Source organism: Lampris incognitus, chromosome 3 (assembly GCF_029633865.1).
Source record: "Lampris incognitus isolate fLamInc1 chromosome 3, fLamInc1.hap2, whole genome shotgun sequence".
Taxonomy (NCBI): Eukaryota; Metazoa; Chordata; class Actinopteri; order Lampriformes; family Lampridae; genus Lampris; species Lampris incognitus.
The window spans coordinates 12,354,081-12,381,934 of NC_079213.1; the positions used below are offsets into that span (position 1 = coordinate 12,354,081).

General features: G+C 42.8%; 1 protein-coding gene across 5 annotated transcripts in view; it reads left to right on the forward strand.

The window, feature by feature from the left end:
- atp2b1a (ATPase plasma membrane Ca2+ transporting 1a) overlaps positions 1-27,854 on the forward strand; it is a 45,124-nt gene that overhangs the window by 3,600 nt on the left and 13,670 nt on the right. For all 5 annotated transcript variants that reach the window (XM_056277375.1, XM_056277377.1, XM_056277378.1 and 2 more), the window contains exons 2-15: positions 7,011-7,484; positions 15,549-15,746; positions 16,134-16,391; positions 16,554-16,679; positions 19,141-19,302; positions 20,082-20,120; positions 22,890-23,045; positions 23,361-23,575; positions 23,969-24,211; positions 24,590-24,831; positions 25,492-25,729; positions 26,333-26,512; positions 26,873-26,960; positions 27,702-27,808. In XM_056277375.1, coding sequence (XP_056133350.1) covers positions 7,292-7,484; positions 15,549-15,746; positions 16,134-16,391; positions 16,554-16,679; positions 19,141-19,302; positions 20,082-20,120; positions 22,890-23,045; positions 23,361-23,575; positions 23,969-24,211; positions 24,590-24,831; positions 25,492-25,729; positions 26,333-26,512; positions 26,873-26,960; positions 27,702-27,808 — 2,445 coding nt within the window. In that variant the 5' untranslated portion in view covers positions 7,011-7,291. The remainder of the gene's footprint in view (positions 1-7,010; positions 7,485-15,548; positions 15,747-16,133; positions 16,392-16,553; positions 16,680-19,140; positions 19,303-20,081; positions 20,121-22,889; positions 23,046-23,360; positions 23,576-23,968; positions 24,212-24,589; positions 24,832-25,491; positions 25,730-26,332; positions 26,513-26,872; positions 26,961-27,701; positions 27,809-27,854) is intronic.

Consider the following 27,854-nt stretch of genomic DNA (forward strand, 5'->3'; position numbering starts at 1 on the left):
ACTTTGCAAGCGAGCAAATCATTCACTGCTGGCCTGGCACAGGAGAGCTGGAGGAACACTGGATGAACGAAAACCTATTCGCCTTATCTACCTCACTCCTCGCAGAAGTGGCATACTCTCCAGTTTTAAAACTCGGCTATAAAAATACAATTTCAAGAGTAGGATTAATCACAGTCACAGCTGGAAATCATCTCAGTAGCTACAATAAAACATTTCCCATGGCCGAGCCATGTTTTCTTATCGACGTCTTGTGAATCAACGTCAACAGCAGAGAAAATCAATCAGCAGAGCCATTCGAGACAATGCAATCTACTGAGTGTACTCTAGTTTTGTATTGTGTGTATATAAGGGTTAAAGCATTGCATGTAATTTAAACCTGCAGTGCGGAAGTTTTGTTTCCCCCTTCTGGCAGAGAGAGTTCTTCTTTCGGCGCTCTCCAACGAGGAAAAGCTACACCAGTGGTTATCCGTGTTTGTCCTCGCTGTCGATTGCGTTCTTCTTCTTTTTTTCTTTTCTTTTTTCTTAACTTTAATCCTTCCTCTGAATGCTGAGTCCCCCCCCCCCCCCCCCCCGGAGCATCAGAAACGTTTCTTTGCCCAGAAGATTTCTAGCAGAAAGCTCTGAAGGCAAGCCAATCAGAAGCATACGAACGGGAATTCAGCTCTGGCAAAGCAATCTTGCCCCCCACAGATTTTTCTCCCCAATTGTATCTTGCCAATTACCCTGCTCTTTTTGAGCCGTCCGGTCGCTGCTCCACCCCCTTTGCCGATCCGGGGGGGGCGCCCCGACTGACCAGAGGAGACGCTAGTGCAGAGACCAGGACAAATACCCACATTCGACTTCCCACCCACAGACACGGCCAATTGTGTCTGTAGGGACGCCCGACTAAGCCAGAGGTAACACGGGGATTCGACCCTGCGATCCTGTGCAAAGCAATCTTACTGGTTGACATAAAACACATCACTTCCGGTGCCCTAGCGCAGGATGCCGCGCGGGAATGTCGTCCCAGACACCAGAATTAAAACTCAGATATACTGCGAAATACCGAGAGTTACCTGGCGGGGATGGGCTGAATCATCATTGTGTAAACTCATTTGGCGAGGTCTTGAATGTCACGGAAGTTCATTTATATGTAAACGTCATGCGCTCTTAACTTTAATCTATACATTACGTTCAGCCCTGTATATTAGTGTAACCGGTTGTTTTCTTGCCCGGTGCGGGATTCGATACGGGGTGTCCTGCACCACAAGGCGACATCACTAACCGCTCGGCTAAAGGGTCAGACCCGTTAGCTAGGGACTAACGTGTCTAATTAGTAGTTTACATTAGCATGGAAAGATAAATATAATCTGATTCTGAATGTGATATTAAACACATTGTGATGGTGCTATTAACTCATAATGGGGTGATGCTTATAATCCTTCTCTGTGTGGATGGTAAGGCAAAGCTTAGTCCACAATTATTCCAACTACTTAGTGTGGTACGTCAAAGACAATATTGCTCACTGAATTTTGAGGGTTGTATCACGGATTTATGTGCTGTTCCACAATGCTGTTAAAGATATTCAGAGCTAGGGGCCGAAATGTTAGTTGGACATGTGCTTGTCCACAATTCATAAATACCCAATAGATTAATTTCAAGTTAACATGTTTTTAGATCATTAATCCAATATATTTTTTTTTAAATCTCAAGCCAACTGTTGGGTACTAATGCCATCAGTTTTCTTTATGGCTGTAAGCAATCTCAAATTACTAACAAGTCCCATCTAGTGGTTAGTAGTCATTGTTTACAGACAATTATGTTGGTTTTTTGACATTCTAAACATATTGTCAGAGAAAAAGTAAAACACGAACTCGTAGGTGCTATTATCAGGCTAACCATATTTATGGGTGCTATATACAAGATTTCGAACATTAATATAGCAGCAAACCATTATTTGCTATGTAAAGAGACAGTGGCGTAATGGCGTCCTAAGCAGAGAATGAAGTCACACTCCACCTGCGTGTGTTGTAATTCGAGGTTCTCTGTTCTTTGCTTTGGCATCCTGTCTAGCCGTGCGTGCATGTTAGTGCATGTGAGGTAGCTAGTTTTAGCAGGCTAGCTAGCAAGCTCATAATTATGTTACACGGATTTAGGTCACTCAGCAGAACAAAGAAATAGCTCCTTACCAAGCTGAATATGTTACCAATGTTAATAAAATAACTATACTGTAAAAAACAATATTCTAACCAGACCGAATGAAATAATAGCCAAGAACGCGAAGGGAGGGAGGGGGTTTGTTTTGGTTTGGTCTGAGATGCTGGTACTGAATATAATATATGTCGCATCTTTCAGTTTAAACAATTTGTGCAGCCCTATAATGACCCCAATGATAAAACTGCAATCTCAATTATTTTCAGAATTATTTATCATCATTATTCATCTCGGTTTTAGGAAACAAAATGTGTTATGATAAATTTGAACTTTATTAAATTGGGCAGGGGTGTCCTTTTTTCCTTTAACTTAACTCATTGTGATATTTTTCCAAAAACGCTCTATTTTTGGCTTCTCTTTCTTTCCCGCCTGATATTGCTGACCTCTTCCATTTGGTCCCATTTGTGTTCGTTGCACAATTAAAGATATTAAATGGTCATGTGTAATGGAAGCACTAGACGTAACACAAGGACCTTCAGTTACATTGAAAATATAATTTAAAAACTTGAATATCATAAAATTACACAATTATTAATTATGGCAATGTAAAATACAGATATCAGATTAATGATGGTTAATTGCTCAGCCTTAGTCATGAAGAGATAATCATGCAGGAGTGCACAAGATCCATGTTGTTAAGGGTAACAGCCAGAAGTTTACTGCATAATTTCTGCTGAACAATTCTCAGACAGACTTGGAGGCAGCATGCAGATAGCCTTTAGCTTCTAAATTGCCAGGAAAGCTGGTGGATTGTTTAGCTTGCTGGTGTACATAACCAACTTCTTTCAGTGATGTTTTGCAATTTTACATTTCATATGCCAGCAATTACAGCAACATGATTTCTGCTTTATTGAACCATTTTATTGAAAAAAAAGAGACATTTACATTAAGCGACCAAAAATCGATATCGAGTCTGTGTCATTGTAATAGTTAACAAACCATACTGCCTTCTCTAAAAGAGCATCTTTGGACCTTTAAACATTATGGTGCATAACAGATGTATGTTTGTCCTTCACTAAAATGTTCCCCACTAGTGTAATAGCTGTTGTTGATGTGAGTTTGACATTTGACATATGCTCAATACTAATGTGCCACGATGAAATTGGAATGGTTGACTGGAGAGCCAAGGTCACACTGTGGTGGCAAATGGCAGGTCAGTAGGACCTTAGGCCACTGATGTGCTTTGTCAAGAGTCACCGGTAACAAAGAACCTAGGGGGTTTCTCATCTTCAAGGTGGCTCGATCAAAAATGGTTTATTCTCGGCACATTTTCCATTGTATGGACATGAAGATCAAGACCGTTAAATAAAAGCATCTCTCTGGTCTACTTATCCCACAAAAATATGTATATCCATGCACAGTTCAATTCCTCAGTTATTTCTTGAATGCCGATGAAAGGAACAAGGCAAATTTTAAGAATTATGAAGAGGATTTAAGATCATTTTTGGCTCATTCGGGTTTAGTTTTTGTTTTTGTTTTTTTTGTTTTTTGTTTTGTTTTTTTTAGTTTTTTTTAGAGATGATTAAAAAATTTTCCCTAATAATGAGGTGAAAAGGAGAAGGATAATGTCTCATGTGCCAGAGTCACACCTCTTTAATGGCCGTGTTTCCCCGTGAATTGGCAGGAAGACGGTGTTGAAGAGTTCTGTAGAGGTTCCCACTCTCTGGTGTGAAGTAGTCCTCTCAGAGATATTGCCCATGCTGCATACGGAAGGTTGGTTTCCTCTGCTTTGTACCCTCCACATTTACATGGCCTGACCCAGTTCAGTTGTGGCCAGTGTTGAGGGGGAGGGGGCAGTCTGGGCAAAGCTAAAAATACCACCCCTCGCTTCGGCAGCTCCATTGCAGAGGGATCCCTGGAATTGCTATCCTTGACTTCCATCAAGTTGTTGGCACGCAGAGGTGCACAAACTGCCAGAGGGTTTCCTTCAATTTGGACATAACTAAGACATAAAGGCATAACTAAGATGCTCACCGCTGTTGTACTTGTGATTTGCCTCCAGCTCCCACAGCTTCCTTGCTGGTAGATTTTAGTTGTCCAGCTAAAGTGTGTTTGCAGTCTTTAATGGCCTGAATATAGAGAACAGGTTGTGGTCAAGCACTCTATTCTGTTACTTGGTGAAAACATCACATAATCATAATAGTAAGCCAGGGTATACGTGCCGGTGTGTGCAAAGGGTTAACCTTAGCTCTCATCGTTGTGCGACCATACAATGCCAGCTGTTGGCTTAGAGATCCAATCACAATGATTTTCCACTGTTGTGACATGTGACCTGTTCCGCAACCCGAAACTGTCACAGTGCAGCAAATGTTGGCACTTCCTTCATCTTGGCATTGTTGTCGTTCACGGGGGAAAGCGCTTTGAGCATAAGATGTGAGGATAGGGAAATGGAGAAGGCAAAGAACGGCTTTCATTACTTTAGAATGAACATGTGCTTTACCCTGTGTAGTGCTCAGGGCAACTTAAATATGCCGACCATTTTAGAGGGACCATTTAGGAAAAACACATTTAACGAGTCACACACCGCAGTGTGCAAGATGACATGGTAAGTCATCTGGACTCGGTGGAAATTCACTTGTCTGAATTTGTTGGAAGTGGTGGAAACATGATGTTATTGTTAAGTCAAATCTAATTCACAGAAGAACCTGAGGGTTTTTTTTTCAGAAGGACTGCAGCATGTCCTAACCTAAAAGTGGCACCAGTTTCGTTTGACTGTTAGTAAAAGTTTCGCTTTGTGTTTTCACACATCTGAAAAACACAATGGGAAACATATTCGCGGAGGCCCTGGCATGTGTTTTAAGACCTCACCCGTAACTTGTGGCCAGTAGAAAAGGTATTTCCCTTTCAAAGTGGGGGTTTCTGCCACCTCAGAAATGCACCCTGCCCTGCAATTATGCAGTGTAATGAATAATAAATCCTGTCCCTTTTTCCATGGCAGATGGCTCCAAATAGATTTCAACATGTGACAGAATAGTTTCCAAGAATCTCAGTGGTAAGCTGCTAGTATTCATTTGTGTAGCTAGTGATATAAATGCTGCATTTTCCCTCATGCTGCATGTGTGTCCCAGTTAAGAGTTCTTTGACATATTTTGATTTTGGGGTGTTGTTTTGTAGGCTGTGTTTAAGTGTGGATGACAGATGAATTGTGTTCTCTCTAGCTTGTATATTTGATTGTGTTCTAGCCAAAAGCTAATGCAGACAGGGAGTATGTAAAACTCACTCCCCAGCTGGTGTCCACAATGAGACAACAGCAGTTTTTTTTTTCAGGCAGGGAAATTAGTCCTTGTCTGCACCAGTGCCTTCCTGGATCTAATGGGCAAGTCAGGGTTTCAATTTGCTCTCTATGACAAATTTCAAAAGCAAATTCAAACTGTAATTCAGATCATACTTTAAATTCACTTTAAAACTAAAACCATATTGTGTGCTTGTTCTTTCATAAGCTATTTTATGCTGAAAATCAAACGTGTCATCATCTTGGACATATGTTCAAGTTGATTTGCTTGATCCCATTGCTTCCACGTCGTAGTCCCTCATGATTCTTAGAAATCCATCAAATTAAATCCCCTTTAAAACAGGATGACAACTGCTGTGCTTTAGCCTGCACTTTTGAACGAATCAGTCTTATTGTGTTAGGCTGATTAAAGCTGAATGGACAGCAGTCTCTTATTAGAATGGACTCTCCCATGTAGCGCACCGTGGATCTCCCTGATGCGACCGATAGTCTTAATTAGATTAAATAGGAGGCTTTTCCTAAGTTAATCAGTCAGCTCGCCCTAGCTCACCATGTAACCTCACTGATGAAAGTGCAGAGAGTCTGGTTGCCTCTCTAATGTCAAATCTGTGTTTGTGAAACATCAGGGTGAAGTGATTAGAGTTTTGGGAGACTGAACCTCTGTATGTCACAACTGTAAAGCAGATTATTTTACACAGCATTACACAGCACCCGATTGTAATCATTGAGACCGAGTCATAAAATTCAACTTAGTGTCTTAAAAGTAACCAAGTTGTAATGGTTCTTACAATGAAAGAAGCAGAGCACCACCTTTACCTGCTACAACTCCAATGATGTGCTTGATGCTTCTATGGGACATTTTCACATTTGGTTTGGTGGGCAATCCTGGAAGTCCTTGATGGTCCATTTTTAAGTAATACATCAAAAGGAGAGTTAAGGAGAAGTAATGAAACGTACTTACCAAAACCAAGTCCAGTCGCACTTGATTCAACTCCTTTGGATAACCATGACCTGGATGAATGAGAACATTCACAGACATGTACTTACCAAAACCAGGTCAGACTGGCAGTACAGTGCAGATGGGTGTTGATAAATTCCATTGGTCAAATGGCGAATTCTACACAGCATCATTGATTGAAGTAAATGTTTGAGTTCCTCCTATTTTTTGCCCGTATGTTTTTTTCTGTTCATTTTTTGAAATGAGAAGTGGCAGGGGATTGTCAAGGTCGGTTCACAAATTGAGTTTGGATCAAACGAGACATCATTTCAAGTTCTCTCCTTGTCTGTTAAAATGTCAAGAGTAGGCCTTTTCCCACGTTGCTTTTTTAAATAGGGGGAGACAACTTTTGCCTTCAGAGGTGAAGCATATCATTTTGAGCCCTGATCCTGGGCCAGTGACCTGGGGTTCCTCTGTTCTGTTTTTAGAAAGGGTGGCAGATCTGTATTGCACAAGTGCCTACATGTTGAACACATCAAGATTATATCACTATGTCAGTACTTAGTTTAAGTATGTAACATGTATGTGCATAGTGTAACGCTTAAATTTGACAATTTCCCCTTTACTTTCCCTCACTTTCCCTTTCAGATCCTTGTGTGTGGCGTTCTCTGAGTCTGTGGATGATCCTCAGTCAACATGAAAGACTAGGAACTCAGCTCTCCGAGGGAAATGGCTTTTTTTGATCTAACCCAGTCCCGTGACCTAGCATCCAACTCCGGCTGCCTCTGAAGGGTTTGTCAGCTGTTAATGGGAACTACCACTTTGCTCGCTCTCGTGAGGATTTAAGCTTTTCCGGGACGCCATTTCTTTCCCCCAAGTTCAGCCAAGGCAGCGACGCTGCGCAGTGAGAGTGGCGAGGTGGTGAGACAATGGCGAGTAACTCATATAGTGGAGTGAAGAACTCCATGGTGGAGGCCAACCATGATGGGGACTTTGGCTGTTCGCTCAAGGAGCTGCGCTCTCTCATGGAACTGCGGGGTGCAGAGGCGCTAAGCAAAATTGGGGAAACTTACGGGGACGTTCAAGGACTCTGCAGCCGGTTGAAAACATCACCCATAGATGGTAGAGTAGATTCCCCACCACACTCCACACAACCACTGTTTTTAATCAGTCAAATGCACGATGTTTACCTGATACTGCCAGTAGCGAGTGTTGTTGGAATGCATATGTGGTGCACACATAGTTTAGGAGGGTGTATCATTGGCTGTGTCATCCACATTACCTTGACATCACTTCCTTGGAAATCTCATATGCCAGACAGGTGGCCAGTTAGGCTGGCACTGACCTGGGCCTGTCCTGCTCTATTTCTAGGCTTGTGGATATGTCCCATGTGCCCTCCCTCTCTCTTTTCACCTCTGTGTGTGTGTGTGTGTGTGTGTGTGTGTGTGTGTGTGTGTGTGTGTGTGTGTGTGTGTGTGTGTGTGTGTGTGTGTGTGCACGCGCACGTAAGAGCGAGAGAAGGCTTCAGACAGACCAGCTGTCTGCCTGGGCACAGAACCAGACTGCAGGCAGGTCAATGTTCCACATGTGGAGGACAAAATGGGAGGGTGTAAGACTGGCCTAGTAATGACTCGAACATGGTTGAGTAGGAGCATGGACGAGCTTGAGCTCTTCCTTGGGAAAAGCTCTATTCTGAGCCATGCTTTCACTGCTAAAGCATACTTTGATACCTATTTGCTATGTCCTTGGGACAGATGGGAGCAGTGAACATGTGGCCTCATTAATTCTGGGTGTTATACCTGTTGATGATCACACCTCCAATTGCTTTGTAAGCCTACCTGTGCAGCTCATTTTGGGTTATTGGAAGCAGCTTTAGCATGCTAGCATAACATGTTATTACTGTGCTTGCTTGGCAGTCATAGATGAAACCACCTCATTTCCATAACTTGCTTTCCTTTTACATCTTTGCTCTGTTTTTATTTGGAGTCCCTCTTGACCTCTCGCTTGACGTGTCCAGGCCAATAGGAAACTGCCATTACATTAGCCCCTCATATGAGCTGTGATACCTTCCAGCCGCTCAGTGTCTTTCTCTTACTTTTGCCCTCACTTTCTCACACTGTCTGTCTCTCCCTCCCTCTATAGACGGTCTGCCTAATCGCTGGTGTGACCTTGATTGAACCCATGGGGGAGGGGATTTCAGTTTGATCCCAGATTAAAACGGCACCGCATATCCACTGTAGCAGCAACAGTCCTCTGTGTGTGCCGTCTCAGAGCAAGTGAAATGCCTGGGCTTTGTCAAAATGGAAATGGAATGTGGAAAAAAAACCCATATATATATATATATATATATATATATATATATATATATATATACACACCAGGCAGTCCAGAAACTCAGAGCTGTGCTCGAGCTGTGCAAGAGTCATTAATTCATTAATTGTTTATTTTATTCCACATAACGTTTTGTAATACCATCAGGTATACCATGCCTTGTGTTGAATGCCATGCCTCTGCTGCTTTCAGTACCTACGAGCGAAATAGGCCATTGTCTCTGAACTGAATGGGGGAATTGTTGAGTAAAATTTTGCCAGTTCAGAGAGGGAGAGCTGTCTAAACATGCATGATTCAAGTGGATGTGTCAAGTGGATGAGATGACAGTCCTCTCATATTTTGGGAATGAATGAGATAAGATGTCTCAGGTCGTCAGTGAGCATACTTGTCCTCTCCTGCCTATTTTTCACAGCAGAAGTATGTGGTTGGGCCAGGCCTGCTAGCTTGTCAGGATTATGAGTATGGTCAGTGTTAACACTATTAACATGCATTTGATTTGGAGTATTAGTAAATGTATGGCCATATGTTTCAAAGCACAGACGAGTATTTAACAATGCATTGAATACTATTTATTTCTGAGTAATTAAGGCGAGTTTATTGGAAGCAGTGTAAAAAGTAACAGCTTGTCTCACTCATTACAGGCATTTTAATAAGCATGTTTTCATCCTGCAAAAATTAGTCAGTGTTTTTCAAGAACCAAACAAATACTAAATATTTTGAAGATGCCTGCATAAAAATGTCTTTTAAAAGCACATATTGCTAAGGAATAAATGGCACTCCAAGGAAGCTGCCTGCAATTTACTATCACTAAGTTTACACAACTCTTCAAGTCCTACATGGCTGTTAGCAAGTGTACCACCCAGATAAGAGAGAGTAGGTTTGCATTTGTTTCCCCTCTCTGTGGGCGCCCTTCCACTTGGTATGCGGCCACTGAGTTTTTGACACTTGTGCTTTCAATCGGCTCATTCGCTGTTGGCTTGGGAAATTAAGCCGTCATTTAAGATTACAGGAGCCTGACAATTGAAAAGGGATTTCTAATTAGTTGGTTGGTCATTTCTCTAACCCCTTAAGCCAATCCTTTTCTAATCCTCAAACATTTCCAACTTCTTTTTTTTTCCCCCCCTCCAAAGAAGTTTTACTTCACTGGTGCAACGGTGCCCCGATGTTGTATCGCTCTATTTTTAAACTACTTTTCCGAATCCAAGACTCAAGAGTAATGGCCTATTTGCATTAGGCTAAATGTCACTCACGCTGGCATTAACATCGGCCACGTTCTGTACGTCCACTGTATCCTTCTTTCTTGCTACTCACAATGATTATGTTTTCCCTTGCATAATGAGGGACTTATAAAATGGGCGAGGCCACTTTGCATCAATAATATTGGCAGTGTCCCCCTATTTTCCTTCTTACACTTATTCCCTGTTGATTGCTATTTTAGTGTAGTCAAATATTTGTGTTCCAGCCTATTGATCCAATCAGTTGTGGGCCGAGACACATCCACTGTTGCACTGCAATTCACGAAGCTGACAGGCTCCCAGCATCAGTCATCCCAGCTATTAACAACCTCCCAATTGAATAGGAAGGTTCAGACAGTTAAATGATACTTTTCTTCATGTAATTTACTGGGCTGGCACGCCTTGGCTTCATGTCTGAATTCAAAATGATGATGTTACAAGGGCTTTTGCCAGGGAGCAGAGACAGCAGATGGCCAGGCCTGGCTTGCAGCAGAATCCCTGTGAAGCTTATGCTTGCAGGTTGATTTTTACCTGTTGTAATCTCCAGATCTAAAACCATTATTTGAAGGAACAACTTGTTCCTTATTCTTTTTCACACAGTCCTTAAGAAACCATACCCCTTTTTCCAGATTGGACTTTTCTTTCATTCATCTCTTGTTAGTTCATCAAAACCAAGCCGTTGTCCCTTGAAAGAAGGAAGATACCACTTATTTGCTCACTCGCTCTCAGTTGCCAACCAGTGGGTATGTTTACCTGCGTTCTTGCAATCTTAATTTAATATAATCATGGTAATACTCTGCAGCAATGTTAATGTAAATACTTTTACTCTACAGACTGTACTCTACAGACTATCACTGTAATGTAATAGTCCGATTACCTAAATCCGAGTTAGGTCATAATTTAAGTAAGCCTGTAAATTTAACATAGTTAACACAACTAGATTTCAGCTAAGTCTTGAGATTTGTTTGACCACATAATCACTGTAGTCTTCCATATATACATGTGCCAAAATGTTCCCAGAGGAGCTTGACCTGGAAATGATTTACACTGTGTGAGTGCATTACAATATATTTTTGCATCCAGCTAAGACTGATTAAAATACCTTTTGCACCAAGATGTTCTCTAAGTGAATTAGTGAATGCACTAAAGGCCCCCCCAGCAAGTACAGATTCTTCATAGTCCCACAGTGCATTTGTGGTTACGGCATATCTAATTACCTGGCAATTTATTCTAATATGATCTCAGCTCTCTGGCTGCTGAAATTACATGCTTATATGAAAGTGCTGACGAAAACTGAGCAGGATATACTCTTTAGTAAGATGGCCCAAATAAAAATCCAAATACAACTGCATCAACCCTAGTTATTGAAGGAAAAATCACATTATTTTGAACCTTTTTTTTCACCATGATATTTTTATTCAAAGTTCCAAAAAATTTTTGTATATCCGATATTTTCTAGAAGTAAAACGTTCCTGTAGTATAGGTTCTTGTGTAATTGTACAGACCAGATAGCAAGTACTGCTGGGACTTGTGTGCAGATGGATGAAAACAAGCTGTAAATCATTTCATTGTGACCAAGTCCACCTCCAGTGCAAAAGATTTACCTTGACCCCACTCCATCCTGACACACACACACACGCACACACACACACACACACACACACACACACACACACACACACACACACACACACACTCACAGGTGCCAGAGATTACAGTGCCTGGAGAGGTCAGCTGGAGACAAGCATCGAAATTAAACGGCTAATGATTAGCCGTTTGACTCGAGATGGTCTTGCAGTGCTAAAGTGATGTGAGAGGCCAGGGCCAACCTATTTTCTGTTTGTGCCCAGTGGCAGGAGGCCTGTGTTAATTTTCCTCTGTCACTTATATTTATTGCACTAATGCAAAGGTAAAATGCAGTGGAAAATTGAATGGGGTATTAGCTGTCAGCACGTTTTCATTAGGAGCATAGAGAATCAAAGTAGACGGTGAGAGACAGGTAGGGAGAGGCACAAGGCTGCCACATAGAATAAGCCCCCTAGCTCATGGAGCTATGTTGGTGAGTCATCAGTAGCCTGCACACACCTCCATGAGAAAGGCTTATTCTAGTGTTTGCCCTCAACACCACTTAGCCATATGCCTCGGGTTGAAGGAAGATGTAGTTACGTCTTAATATAGGTTTAATATGTTTGGTCAGAATTGCTTTTGAAGGATTTCTGTTTGATCATTTTAGTGTATGGTGCAAAAACTGGGCAAGAGACAGGAGTTGATAAGCGTCAAGAGCTAGCTCTGAACCAATGACATTTCTAGAACATGGAAAGTGCTGTAGACCTGCAAAGCGACAAAACGTATCTTGTTTTAGTAATATGGGTAGGAGTTTTTCTTTAATCATGGTTCCATCTTTTTTCTTTCTTTTCTCAACATATGAGTTAATTATTCTAAAGTAGAAGTACAACTAAGGCAGGGAATTTGTCCCCTTTCTCGTCTCAGTTTGGTGGTATGTCCAATTCCCTATTCTCCTAAGGTCCCTGCATTGCATAGCCCATATAGCAGTTGGGGAGGGTGTAAATTTGTGCATGCGCTCTCTAATATACGTGGAGCCAGTCACCGCTTATGTTCACCTGCCACCTGCAGGTTTCTCCAGGGGAATGAAACGTGTACGGAGGCGCCTGCTTTTTCCCCCAGATTCCCCCGCAGCTTTACAGGTACCCCCATCACCTGTAGGAATCCCTAATTACAACTGTGGGGACACATTAATCTTACAAACTCCACACCCAGGGATAGCTTCAGTTGTGCTCCCTGCAACAGCCAGCTGAAGTGGAGACGGGGGTATACTGGGAAAGAAATTCAGCCCTGGACTTATCCACTGGGACTGGGGGGCGAGTCAGTGAGAATGATTATATACGACAGTCAGTTACAGTTGTAATTACAGGACATAGACCACTAGATTTCGCACCTTAGTCCTTGCTGGTAATGATATAGTCTTTTATTGTTGACAGGTGATTCTGAATGTATTCAAAGGCTTTTGCAATGGAAAGTAGCGTATGTCTATTCCAGGACATATTTCAGTTGGCACGGACCTCTATTGTAACACGCCATCAGCATGGCTTAAATAGTAACAAGTAGTATCAGTGGGGTCGTTTTGTAACCACAAGTTACAGCAGTTTTAACTGAACATGTAGCCTTGCCTATAATTTAACATCCATCTTACCACTTCAGTCTGCTCCTCTTACATAGCATTGCTGGCCACTTGAGGATGTTGATATCCCAAATAGTATGTCGGGTTTTTTTTTTTTTCATGGCGCACGCGCAGCTGCTGCTATGTGTTGCAAAGACTTGAGAGGGACATTTAGTAGGATGCGCTCACAACTGATGTATGGACACACGGAGGACAACAAAAAAACATTAGTGGTGAGGACATGCCAAAGCTAGCTAGCTATATAGTTAGCCTAGTTTTACTCATGACACTTTTAGGATATGACTAATCCCTGGAATGTGATTGCCACTTGCTGGTCCCCCACCTTTCTCATTGAACACAGCCTTGCTCCACCTACACGCGCAGCACAGGTGTGCTGTGGGTCTGGCCAGTTTTGTGCTTGTTTACATTTGGAAGCATGTGCCCCTAATGCCTCCTTCTTTTTGTCCTCTTCATTTTTTCGGCCCCTCCTTTACTTTTTTGACATTTTCTTGTCAATGGTTTTCATTAGCCGTCTCACTGCTGCATGCTACTTTTGCTTTAGGCTAGAATGTTAACGCGCGTTAACTAACTTGGTTATGACTGGCCAGTGAACCCAGCCCTGGAACACGCACGCAGCACGCTCTCATGCGCACCCCGAATGACAGCCACACAGGGCCTGTGTGGATTTTTTCTTGATGGTCCACTGGCGCACCAATGCGGCGGCCCACTGAGATTTTTCCCAGTATGCCTGATGGCCAGTACACCACTGAGTGGAGGCAACACTAGGGTTCATACCATGAACCTCAGAGTTCGGGTGCTAGCATATAAGTCATCTGCACTACCTAAGCTCCCCATATTTTTTCAGGCATAGTTTTCTTGGTATTACAATAGTCAATTACAAAGAGCATGAAAGATGCAATATTTTTTATCACACACTGATTAAGTGCAAAGCATGAAACAGGATGGTGTTGAAATGCGAGGTATTTATTAACAAAATGAATAGAGTAATAGAGATGAAGGAACAGCAAAAATATTGCAGTGTTGGCAGATAGGTAACTCAATTTAGTTAAACAGATCAGTAATTCCATCATCAACATGTTCTACTCAGAACTAATGGAACAGTTCCTACTCAGTCTTTAATTTGAACAAACTCTCCCAGTCACCATTACAAAAAGTTTTCTCCAGCCTCAACCATTAAGTAGTGGATTTTGACAATTTTTCTGAGCAGAGAATGAAATTGAGAATGGTCCTCTAGGTAGGTGAATGCCGTCCTGCTCTCCTTTATGTCACCTCAAGGCACTGCAACATAGACTCATCACCCACATGTGGTGGCATGATTGTAATTGTTCCCCCTGGCTCTAGCTCGTGTGTGCATGTGTGTATGTGTGTGTGTGTGTGTGTGTGTGTGCATGTTTGTCTGGCTCTCCTGATCCTTTTCCCCATTAAGACGATGCCATTCTCAGCACAGATCCCCTCTAGCCTTCAGTAGCTCCACTCTTCATTAGTGTATGTCCCCTACAACACTCCACAGGCCTGTCTCCCTCACTGCTCCGCCATCGCCCATCTGCCTGTCAGCAGCAGTTTCACACAGTCACTCTCCCCTGGCCCCTATTTCTGCTCCATCTCCTCTCAGCTTCCTGCCTCTGCAGTCCACACACACATACACAGACACAAGTCCACTTCAGTCCAGCCTGCTCAGCCACCCACACACAGTCAGTCGGCATGAATAGGGCTGAAAAGCTGTCGCGCATCATCAAATGTGCAAAGGCCCTTTTGAATATATGACTTTGCCTTGAATGCGGAGGCATTTCAATGGGCGGCTGCAGAATGCGTCATGTGCACATGGATAAATGGGTCCGTGGCTGGCTTGACAAGTAATCTGTGAATAAGATGAAAGTGTAGTGGGAGTATATATGTGGAGACATGAGGGGTTAACATTAATGCTCCCTCTTCAGTTAACTACTCCTATCCTCCAACTGAAATGTATGTCACAAGGTCTTAATTCGCTGATATCCTTATGTCCCCTTTACATACTTGATTCTATAACAGGTCAAAATGTTTGACATGCCTACAGATTGTGTATTGTGGTTGTCAGGCTTTGCGGCATTGTTGACTGTCAGAAATTCTGATGCCCTTTTTGAGATCATGTTTTTTTTTAGCAAGCACGGTGACAGGGGTGCAGCTCACTGACCTTTTTAGTTAGAGGTGATTTTATGAGACAAGCTCCCCATTCCTGTTGACCAAATGTCCACATCACTGCATCCAACTGCACTCTGTATGCCTAGCTTTAGGCTTTATCCTAATTAGAATTGTTAGTGGCGTGAAAGGATATGATTTGCAGTCTAACATTTAATCCCAAGATGGAGTTAAAATGTTGAGTGATGCATGAATTCATTCTCATCTCTACACCCCCCACTCCCCACCTCTCTCTCCCTCCCCCAGGTCTAAGCGGACAGCCTGCAGACATTGAGAAGCGGAAAACAGCATTTGGGCAGAATTTTATACCTCCTAAAAAGCCAAAAACATTTCTCCAGTTAGTGTGGGAAGCATTACAAGATGTAACGCTGATTATCCTAGAGGTGGCAGCCATAGTTTCGTTAGGCCTTTCTTTTTACAAACCTCCAGATGCCGAAAGAGAACGTAAGTACCAACATTTCATCTATATATTTAATTGTCCTTGTTGCATTATTGCACCATTAATGGATATTAAAACACTGTCTTCAAAGTTATCTTTCTTGTGCACTCCTTTTTCAAGGTCTTTTCAAGATAAATATATTTCCAAAACAAATTTGATTTTATCTTCATCATAAATACAGCCTAGCTTCCTTTCAATAACAAAATAGAATAGAGTACGCTTTATAACTTGTTCTTTATAACTTGTTCTGTTTTTTTATAGCTTGCTGTAAAGTAAGGATTGATGGGGAAGACTTTGTTCTGTTTATGAAAGATGTTGGCAAACTTCTTAACATTCATCACACTAGATCTGTGGTCAAGATGTGATTCTTTTTTTTTTTTTTTTCCCTGCAGACTGTGGAAAGGCAGCTGGAAGCATGGAGGATGAGAATGAGGCAGAGGCAGGCTGGATTGAAGGTGCTGCCATCCTACTGTCCGTTATTTGTGTGGTGCTTGTGACAGCTTTCAATGACTGGAGCAAAGAGAAGCAATTTAGAGGCCTCCAGAGCCGCATTGAACAGGAGCAGAAGTTTACTGTGGTCCGTGGTGGACAAGTCATCCAGATCCCCGTTGCCGAGATAGTGGTGGGCGACATTGCACAAGTCAAATATGGTAAGATGAAATGCAATGTGCTTATTCAGTTTATGAAGTGTGGTAGTTTTGTAGTTCTGCACTTCTGTGGTCAAACATTTTAAGCATTAGGATCACCAAAAAAAAATTATATTTTCTGTCTTGCTGCTATAAGCCCCTGTTTTCTCCTCATGTGCATTCCAGGCGACCTCTTACCTGCCGATGGTGTCCTCATCCAAGGCAATGATCTGAAGATTGACGAAAGCTCTCTCACAGGGGAGTCAGACCATGTCAAAAAAACACAGGAAAAAGATCCCATGCTGTTGTCAGGTAACTTACAGCTCCCATTTAACACAATATATTCTTTAAAACCTTCAGGTCTTCCTCAAATGAGCCCTCTGCTGGTGTTTCCAGTCATTTTGATCCTGCATGCCTCTGACAAGCTTGCCAGCACTTCTCGCCCTTGTGTCCCTCTTTAGTACGTCCATGTATGTTGCCATAGGACATCCTCTTGATCAGCTTCCATGTGTTGGCGCCACAGCAAAACTTTGCTGGCTGGGAGCTCATGATGCCTTTGGCAGTGATTGGCAAGCCTAATTTTCCTGTCTCCTATTTTGTTACTGGCCCTTGGTAGCCTCCCATACAGTCTATCATTAGTTAAGTGCACATCCTGCCCGATGTTGAGGACTGCACACAACATTTGGGTGTAGCAGCCATCCAGAGACTTCTGTATTGTAGATTTCCGGGTCCAGCTTTCACACCCGTACAGCAGAAAGGACTCTACCGTTTACGAGAAGAAGCCGAGTTTGTTATCTTGGGGGAGGTTGGCGTTCCATGTCCTTCCCAAGCCATACAGGGCCTTCCAGGCGAGCTCTTTCTTCACTTTTATGCTCATCAACACTAAATTCTTTCAGGGCAATAACTTCTGATGTTCTGAGAGGTGGATGTTAGACGTGATCGCCTCGGTTTCTTGGCATTTAGCCCAAGGTCAACCTTGGCACACTCTGCCTCCATTCTTTCCAAGAGTTTCTGTGGCTGCTCCACACTGTCAGACAGTAGGCTGATATCGACCATGAAGTCCAAGTCCGTGAGGACCACAGCAGGAACTCGTCTTGACCTCTTGGGTGAGATAGTGAAGCCGAGTTCCTGTTCCCTTCCACTGATAGAGCTGGACTACGCACTCAGGCAGGCTATCATGAAGAGGAAGGGGGCAAGGGTGTCCCCCTGCAGCACCCCTGCTAGAATGTCAAACTCCTTGCTGTTAACAAATGGGGTCACCACCTTGGCTCTTGCACCAGTGTACATGGTCTCTGTAGCCCTCAACATATTGGGAGAGATGCAGTAAGCCCTGAATTAGACCCTAATAAACCTTTCTTTGCAGAACAACATTCGTAAAATATGTTGTTGATCAAGTGACCGTGCATTGAAAGGATCTCTACGTATAGAGTAGATATTGAATTCGTCAGTGACAAATGGGAACATGATAACTAGACTTTTTGCATTCTGTGGACATTGGAGGTTCTAACATTTAGGCCTCTGAAGTCAATTCTAGGCAGCACTTAAAAACTCCCCTCCACTCGAGCCCTCTCTTGATCTCGGTATTTCTGTTCTCTAAGAGGGAAGGACGACTGCTTGTTTTGTCCCTAATCCTATTTTATGAAAGCAAGTTGATCCTTTGATCAAATGGTTTCGTCTTCATGGCCCCCCTCAGTTCCCCAGAGGAACTGCACACGGATTTAGGTGGCGTGGCTCTTGTTTCGCTCCACCAGCTTTATATTGGCACACCTCCAGGAGGGAGACATCGTGTGTGTGTGTGTGTGTGTGTGTGTGTGTGTGTGTGTGTGTGTGTGTGTGTGTGTGTGTGTGTGTGTGTGTGTGTGTGTGTGTGTGTGTGTGTGTACACACACATACATAACAGCACCAGTACTGCTTTATTGTCTCCCTTAGTTCAGGCTATTCTCATCCTAAGTCCCTCAAGAATGAAGGGAGGAAAGCATCCTCTAATTAACACAGGCATGGGGGAACTCTTCATAAGACTCTTCGTCTCTTGCTCTTACCCCCCCCCCCCCCCACACACACTCTCTCTCTCTCTCTCACTCTCTCTCTCTCCCTCCCCCTCCCGCCCTCTCGCTTGATGTCTGTTGCTTGTATGTTTTCTCTGTCTTGTGTTCTTGGCTTTTTCTGAGAGGGATGGAAAGAGAAGGATATCTAACTGTGGAGAGAGCCTATTGTGGCCGTCTCAGTTTTTCATTAATTCACTGGGACTGATGGTTGGCTTTTGATTAAAGGCTGTTAATCAAAGGTTGAGACTGTGTTTGCATCTAAGACAAGTGTTTTTCTCTTCTGACTCATTAACAAATCAGTACTTTTGTATTTCCCACCTTGAAAGCTACTATTTATCTTGCTGCTCCTTGTGTTCAGCTGAGCATGCCATTCAGAAGCCTGCTTCTTAAACCAGGCTTCAGCAAGCAGAGGACTCTTAATCCAACATTCAGTCTGCACCAAAATGTTTTATAATGGGGAAAAACTCATGGCAGTAAATAAGGTGGGAAGCCATTTTTGGGTGGGGTTGAAATCGCTGCCAAAGTCAGTATGAAGAAAAACATGGAATAGGTAATCTTGGCAGCATAGTTGTTAAGGCTTAAGATAAATAGTGAGGGAGATATTTAGACATTAAAACAGTGTATTAGCTAAGTGTTAACACCTGGAATATGTAGCATAGTATTTAGCAAGGCATCTGTTTCTCTCCCCCCAACTGGCAGTTGTTTTAATCTCCTTCCTCTGTTTGCAGGCACCCATGTAATGGAGGGCTCAGGGAAAATGCTGGTAACTGCCGTGGGTGTCAACTCTCAAACTGGAATCATTTTTACCTTACTTGGGAGTGGTGAGGATGAGGATGAGGATGAAGAGGAGAAGAAAAAGGAAAAAGAAGAGAAGAAGAAGCAGAAGAAAAGTGGGTTTCACTGTCATTGTTTATTCTGGCATTTCTGTTCGTATTGACTGATCCACACCAGAGGCATAAATGTCTTCACAGCAACAACTTCTCTCTGCTCACTCTAATTATGTGTTTCAAAGCATGTAACCTCTCTAAATGAGTGTTTGTGTTGTAGATGCTGGAAGTAGAGAGGGTTAAGCATATGCAGGTAGAGTCAGTGGCTGCAGCCTCAAACTCACCAGGGACAGAGGTTTGAGAGTAAAGCTAAGAGGAATAGCAGGTTACTGGGGGAGTGCAGTAGCAGGGTCAAGGTTCAGGGCTGAGCGTATAGTCACTGCTGTTATTTCTAGACGGTTATTTTGGATGAGTTCCACATATCTAACTTTACCAGGGAGGCTTGTTTTGTCTCACATTCTCACTGAAAATTTAGGGGCCACTTCTTGGTGACTAAAATCATGCTCTACCATGACTGGACCATAAAGGTCACACATATTAATCATAGCAACAACTGGTTTTTAACGTGGCAGCTCCCATGTCTTTCTGTTAGATGTCTAGATTTGAAATATGTTATGAAGAAGTGCAAATGCAAAATTATTATAAAAAAGCCTGCTTACATGCTATTAAATCAGAGTTGGCCCTGATGTTTATTGCCTTATTACAATTCCAGGAGCCAAATCACAGCCAGTTAACATAATTGGAGAATATTTCATGATGGTGGTCAGTGGTATAGAGCCACTGTAGACTGCCAGCCATAAGTTACTGACCATCTTTCTATCCATGGTGCTTTTTCTCCTCAGATAAGAAGCAAGATGGAGCTGTGGAAAACCGCAAGAAAGGTGAGTTTCATGGACACAGACATACAGGAGCATTTTTAATTGCAGCTTAGTGTTTCCCTTGATCTCTTAGTTGTGGTGATTAATAGTGTCCCTCACTCATTTAGTTTTGGACTGAAGCTGCCATGGTTAAAGCTAGTAGGGAGAATTTGCATGTTTATGCATGTCTCCATGTGACTTTAGTACCTCATGCTGGCAGTCTTTGTCCGATGTACCGTCTGGTCCAGCCCATTCTCTTTCCCCTCTCCCCTCTCTTCCTGTCCCTCCCTGGCACATCCAGCTTTGAGCGGCAGGTGCTGCTGAATCCAGTTATAGCGATTAGTGATGAAGAGATTAAAGCTGTGCAACAATTCTGGGGCCAGAACATCTGCTTTCCCACCCTTTCTTTAACTCTCGCTAGGCCCCACTATTAAATTTCTAGTGATGTCCCAGACCTAAACTTCTTAGAATCAACTATAAAACCGTTAATAATGAAGCCTTTTAGTGTTGGCTAGCCAGTTGGTAATGTGTTTGAGTGTACTGTTGGGACTCCATGATCATTGTTGCATGGGCCTCCAACCACAACCCTGGCACTAGTCCCTGGTGGACAAATTCCCTCTGCCTGCCAGGAATGACCAGTAATCCCTTAGACTGAGATTACACGGGCCATGTAAGTGCAGAACAAGCCATGGCAGCCGCAGTACCCCAGTGGTAACGTCCCTTTGCTCCCTGACACATATACATAGCACACACAGAGTATTGTGTTAGAATCCATACCATAGTAAACAAAGCTTACCCGGATAGGCAGGCCGGGTCTATCTTTCCAGTTTAAGAACAAGACCAGAAGAGACCAGAGGAGCCAAATAAATGTATGGTGCTGTGACTGGTAAAATGAAGTAAGAGTTTTGAACAATGGAGTTGTATTGACAGATTCCTGGTAGCAACTGTTGCTTTCATGGCAGACAGGTACACACCAGAGTTAATGATTTTTATCATGGCGTCTGACACACGGGTAATCGACCCCTGCTGGCCAGCCAACTGGCTTTCGTCCTACTCCACATGCCTGCCTGCTTGCCATCAAAGGCTTGATGCCTTCGAGGTTACCTGGTCAGATGAGAGTTTGGGACTGCTGTCAAGTCTAGGAGTGAGGCTGGGAGGTGGAGCAAGGTGGAAGAACTTCATGGGAATTAAATTGATGACTGTTCACGCAGTTGGATAGGAAGAACTTGATCCCTCAGATCCCAAAGCTGCCAGCCAGTTAACTTGTTCTCTTAATCTTCACTTGGGGATACAGTAATTCCTTTACCCAACGCTTCAGCTAATTACAATTTGGACCAAGGATGGATCACTGCAGACATAATTACACTGGCATTTAAACAAGTTTTTTATGTCGGAAAATAGTTAAGGTTTGCTAAAAAAAATGTCTTTCAAGCCACCTTGAAGGAAAGTAATTGTACACACATCACATAGTAACTTTATTTATATAGCACTTCTCTAAGACAATGTTACAAAGTGCTTTACAACGAAATAAAACCAGACAAGGCAAAAATAGGAGTAAGACCAAATAAGAGTCAAGTCAAAGAGTAAAAATAAAAACAGTATAAATAAATAAAAATATCAAACATTTGTAAAAACTTTAAATAATAAACCTTTCAATAATAGCTTTCAACTTAGGTGCAGGGCTATTGGTATATCATCAGTGAAGAAGAGGGGGATAACACCTGCACTTAATCTAAGCCACAAAAGTTGTCCTATTAAATGTTTGTGGCTTAGAGTAAGTGCATGCGTTAGCCCCCTTTTTTTAATTTTCAAGCCACCTTGCAAGTAATTTTTTATTGAATTTATTTTGACTTAAGACAGTGTTGTGTTGTGTTTTTCAAAATACCCCCTCAAGACATGTAAAACATGTTCAAGGTGATTTCCTTGCTAAATATTAAACTTAAAGAAATAGCTATGGGCTAAAGTCTAATTAAACTAATCTTTATCTTCTTCTTTCCCTGGGCATGGTGACCCAGTGGTTAGCGCTGTCGCCTCACAGCAAGACGGTCCTGGGTTCAAACCCCGGGGTCTAGGATGGGTTTTCTCTGGGTGCTCCAGTTTCCCCCACCATCAAAAGAAACGTGCATGTTAGGGTTTATACTCCTGTCTGTGCCCCTGACCAAGGCAATGGGAAAAGAACTGGAGTTGGTCCCCGGGCGCTACATGAAGGCGGCAGCCCACTGCTCCTAGCTACACAGATCACAACTAGGATGGGTTAATTTGCAGTAATTGAATTTCCCCAAGGGGATAATAAGGAAACTTAATCTTATGCAAACAATGAAAAATCTGCAAACAACTCTGTGCAATGTGAACTTCCTCGGCTTTGTTTTGTTAGTTTCATAACCAGATACAAATTTCAGTCAAGTTTTGCAGAAGTACCCATCTCAGCAGGCTTTACTTGACACCAGGACTGGATGTCACTAGTTTGAGTCAAATTTGTTGTGTTTGTCCTCCTGTTCTATTGGTTTGACTCAGTTGAATCTTCCTGGCTGTCCTGGGGAAAAATAATTTTGATCTAAGCCAGTGCTCTCCATATGATCCTTAAACCTTTGTATTGCCCATTATTCTTCACTTCACTGATCTTAACCAATATAAAGACCTAGCACACATTGTTGTTTCATATAAATAACTTAAATGCTATCAGCATTGTCTTCGCTAGGCACCAATACAGTTTAGTTATCAATCAGTCACGGTAATCGTCAGTCCATCCCACTTAACCAACTTCCCATCCTCATTTTTGTTTTCTACTCCTAGCTAAAGCCCAGGATGGCGCTGCCATGGAAATGCAGCCTCTGAACAGCGATGAGGGAGCTGATGCTGAGGAGAAGAAAAAGGCCAGCCTGCCAAAAAAAGAGAAGTCTGTTCTCCAGGGAAAGCTGACCAAATTAGCTGTTCAAATTGGCAAAGCAGGTTTGTAAAAGGGACAGCAACAGATATCAGTGCAATCATCATTGTTATAAGGTTAACTTAAATGATCTGTTTGTTACAAAGGAAATTTGTCATTTTACTGCTGACATTGCCCAAACTGGCAACAGTGGCTGTGAGCACTGCTGTTGGTTCATTAGTTTATTCAGTCACGTGCCATTATCTTGACATTGTGTATGTAACGAATGTGCTTGAACACAGACATACATATTTTAGGGTTTGACTAAGCAAGTGGGGTGCCTTCCAGGTTTCTTTTAGGTTGTAAATTCTCTTCTCTTCCATACTCTTTTCTCCCATCAGGTCTGGTAATGTCAGCCATCACTGTCATCATCTTGGTGGTTCTCTTTGTTGTTGACACCTTTTGGATCCAGAACTTGCCTTGGGTCAAGGATTGTACACCCATTTATGTCCAGTTCTTTGTCAAATTCTTCATCATTGGTGTCACTGTTTTGGTTGTGGCAGTGCCCGAAGGTCTGCCACTGGCTGTAACCATCTCCCTGGCTTACTCCGTCAAGGTACAGTCTTCCAATCAAGCGACCCTTAACATTGCCAAACAGCTTACACTTTAGCCTATTAAAGCAAGCAAGCACAGCTGTTGGGGACTCGGCGACTCGACTAAACTGATAGCATAAAGCCAGGTCATGATCCCCTCTGTTGGAACTGTTGGTGAGCAGAACAGAAGCCTTTATCCAATTAAAAAGCTGTTAAGTTCAGTCTTGCAACTTTTGAACTTTTAAGTAGTTAGAGCACTTCCAAGTCTTTTTTTAAGGGCTCTTGGCAGAGAGAAGTGAGAAGAACTTGTATTTGTTCCATAAAACTGCTTAAATGAGTATGGTATCAGAGTTCTGCTTTTCAAACTGATAATTTCATAAGTCTTGCCTTTATTGTCCTCCATTTCCTTGCCTTAGAAAATGATGAAAGACAACAACCTGGTACGTCACCTCGATGCCTGTGAGACAATGGGCAATGCCACCGCCATCTGCTCGGACAAGACGGGCACGCTTACCATGAACCGTATGACTGTGGTGCAGGCCTACATCGCAGACAAGCATTTCAAGAAAGTCCCTTCGCCTGAGAGCATCCCTTCTTCCATCTTGGACATTCTGATCCTGGGCATTGGCGTCAACTGCGCCTACACCACTAAAATCATGGTAAGTATGAGAAGTGCTTGCTGCTTGACTCTGATATATTCCTGAGTCCTGTATTAAGTAATATTGCAGAGTAGTAACTAACATTTGGGTCTGGGTGTGTTAATTTAACAAGGGTAAAGGTAGTTATGATGCAACATAAGCATAACTCTTGACCTAAACGACAGGAAGCCAGTCCATTACACTGTATACCATCTACTGCAAAGACAGGCATCCTCACCCATAAAGCATTTTCAACAAACCATTGTTGACTCCACCTGAATTCTACTTGTCTGGTGTTAAAGTTAAACAATTGACATTAAAAGGATCTCATGAGACATATCTGTGCCTAACTGCTACTTCTCCTTTTCTCTGTTTCTTTCTCCCATTTCTTCCCTCCAGTCTCCAGAGAAAGAAGGAGGCCTCCCAAGGCAGGTGGGTAACAAAACCGAATGTGCCTTGCTGGGCTTTGCCACTGACCTGAAGCGGGACTATCAGGCCATTCGCAATGAGATCCCTGAGGAAAAGCTTTATAAAGTCTATACCTTCAACTCTGTCCGCAAGTCCATGAGTACTGTGCTGAAAAACGCTGATGGCAGCTACCGTATGTTCAGCAAAGGGGCATCTGAAATCCTCCTCAAGAAGTAAGACACTATCAGATTTGTTAATGTACTTTTTTCTAGTGGTGGTGTTTTCTGCCAGTCACACCTACCATGGTTTGCTTTGAATGTTATATTTAAAAGACACAAGGCACTAGTACATGAAATATGACTAATTCTGAACATATGAGGAGGCATTATCATTAAATTATTCTACTCAGAGAAATAAATTATCCCCCTAGGTTTCATAATTGTTCCACTTGGCCAGGCTTTGCAGTAAATGATGTGTGGAACAGCTTAAGCAGCTAAGTAGTTCAAGTGCATCCCACCCAAGCCCCTTACTTTGCGTCTTAAAAAGGGTGCTGAGAAAATGAGCCGGTAACAACTCTGTAAGCTTCTTAACCAAGCAGGCTTCCTTTTAACCCACAGAAGGCCTCAGCTCAGTGAGCCCTTACCGCTGTGGCTCACCACTCAGCCACTGTCTTCTCCTCTACCCATCTCGTTTCCTCTTTAAAATTTTCCCTCCATTTTTCTTTTTACCTTTTCATTTTTTATCCATTTGTTGCTCACTTTCTTTCTCCAACCTTATGTACACATCTCCATTTTTTAATTTTGTTTCTTGCCCTGTATATCTTCCAACTTTTTTTCCTCTACTTTCCCCTCACCTCCGTATACCTCTTCACTTTTTTCTGTTGCCACTCCCAGGTGCTATAAAATCCTTACAGCCAGTGGCGAGTCTAAGGTGTTCCGGCCACGGGACAGAGATGACATGGTAAAGAAGGTGATTGAGCCCATGGCCTCCGAGGGCCTGAGAACCATCTGCCTAGCCTACAGGGACTTCCCTGCCTCAGAGGGTGACCCTGATTGGGACAATGAGAATGATATCCTCACTGGACTTACCTGCGTCTGTGTAGTGGGAATTGAAGACCCTGTGAGAACAGAGGTGCGAAGTAACATTTTGGTCTGTAACTCGTATAGCATTTGTTAATGTACGTATATCAATGAAATGGAGTAAAATCATAGAAGTTAGTCAAAAAAGAAGGCCATATTCTGTTGCCTACCAACACGGGGCTCGCCGGTTCAAATCCTCGTGTTACCTCCAGCTTGGTCGGGCATACCTACAGACACAATTGGCCATGTCTGCGGGTGGAAAGCCGGATGTGGGTATGTGTCCTGGTCGCTGCACTAGTGTCTCCTCTGGTACGTCCCCCTGGTGAAACTCCTCACTGTCAGGTGAAAAGAAGCGGTTGGTGACTCCACATGTATCGGAGGAGGCATGTGGTAGTCTGCAGCCCTCCCCGGATCGGCAGAGGGGGTGGAGCAGTGACCGGGACCGCTCAGAAGAGTGGAGTAATTGGCCGGATACAACTGGGGAGAAAAGGGGGGGGGGATTGTGTGTTTTGTACAATTTGAGGGCTGAGAACTCTCAATTCTAAACACAGTTCTTTGAATGGGTTAACATCTTACATAATGTTATATAATGCTATGGGTGTGCATATGTCTGAAAGACGTTTTCCTGTTAATTCGCTTCGCCCCTTTCCCTCAGGTCCCAGAGGCTATCAGGAAGTGCCAGCGCGCTGGTATCACAGTACGAATGGTCACTGGGGACAACATCAACACAGCCCGAGCCATTGCCACCAAGTGCGGTATCCTGCAGCCTGGAGATGACTTCCTCTGCCTGGAAGGCAAAGAGTTCAACCGGAGGATACGCAACGAAAAAGGAGAGGTGGGCATCAACAACATTGCACTGAGATTAATGTGTTTGTTGGCAATACTGGCATAGAGTTCCTGTGTATCAATATTTTGATGAACACTAACAAGAAAAGTTGGGAAAATTAATGTATACCCTAAAATCAAAAGGCTGCTGTCCCTATCTCAGAGATATTGACATGTTTTAAATTGGTTTTCTGTTGGTTTTTGACCTATGTTTGGACTAAAGAGTTTCTGGAATTGAACTGTTGTGCTATCTATGTTTAAACAGGGTGATGATCACACATGACATACTTGCAGTATGTGAAAAGAGCACATAATATCCAGTGAAAGGTCTTGTGGTGTTCTAATGTTGTTTTTTGTAATATGGTTCCAGATTGAACAAGAACGTATAGACAAGCTCTGGCCCAAGCTTCGAGTACTAGCTCGCTCCTCCCCAACAGACAAGCACACATTAGTTAAAGGTACCTCATTGCTTTTCTCTTTTATGGATGGAATATTGATTTCACTTCTTTATTGATGCAGTTAGTACAGTCCCTTTAAAGGGATAGAAAAATGTAATGTAAATACATGCATGGTTTTGCAGCTTGTGATATTGAGTCTGTAAGAAAACTTTCCACCAATGTTTATCCATTCATAAGAGTTGTGAGCGTTTTTAGTATCACTGGTCTAATGCCAATAAGTGGCTGCTCAGTTGTCTGTTGCCTTGCACCATCATGTCTGCTCAGTGCTGAGAAACTCCACCGGTGTCACTCTTAAATACAGAAGAGACAAAACATGTCAGCCAAAATCAGCTCCCGCAGACAAGCAATGGGAAGTGACTCAGAAGGCAACAATTACGAATTATGTTAACAGTGTCCTTTTAGTGCAGGAAAATGGTGTGAAAAACAGTTGATGCAATGACCTGTGATCCCATTGCATCAAGTCTTACTCATTGTGTGCAGAGCCTACTCAATGCTAGGAAATTTATCCCAGCGAGCCGGGGAATTCCTTTGAGTGGTTAAATAGTTTCAACGATGGCGTCCCTGAAATCATCAGTTCTGCTTAAAAGTTGACTTTCAGAGATGAATATCTTTGTTGTATGAGCTCTTTATTTTCAATCAGTTTGCCTGAATCATTAGTTTATATCTTAATTACCTTCCCCAACTGTATTTTTTTACCATGGGTTTACTTTTGCTTTAAATATGGACGATTTCCCTCTTCAGGTATTATTGACAGCACAGTGGCAGAACAGAGACAAGTGGTAGCAGTGACTGGGGATGGTACAAATGACGGCCCTGCCCTGAAGAAAGCTGATGTGGGGTTTGCCATGGTGAATACTCATTTTGTTCTCTCCTGCATTATATGAGTCAGTTGTA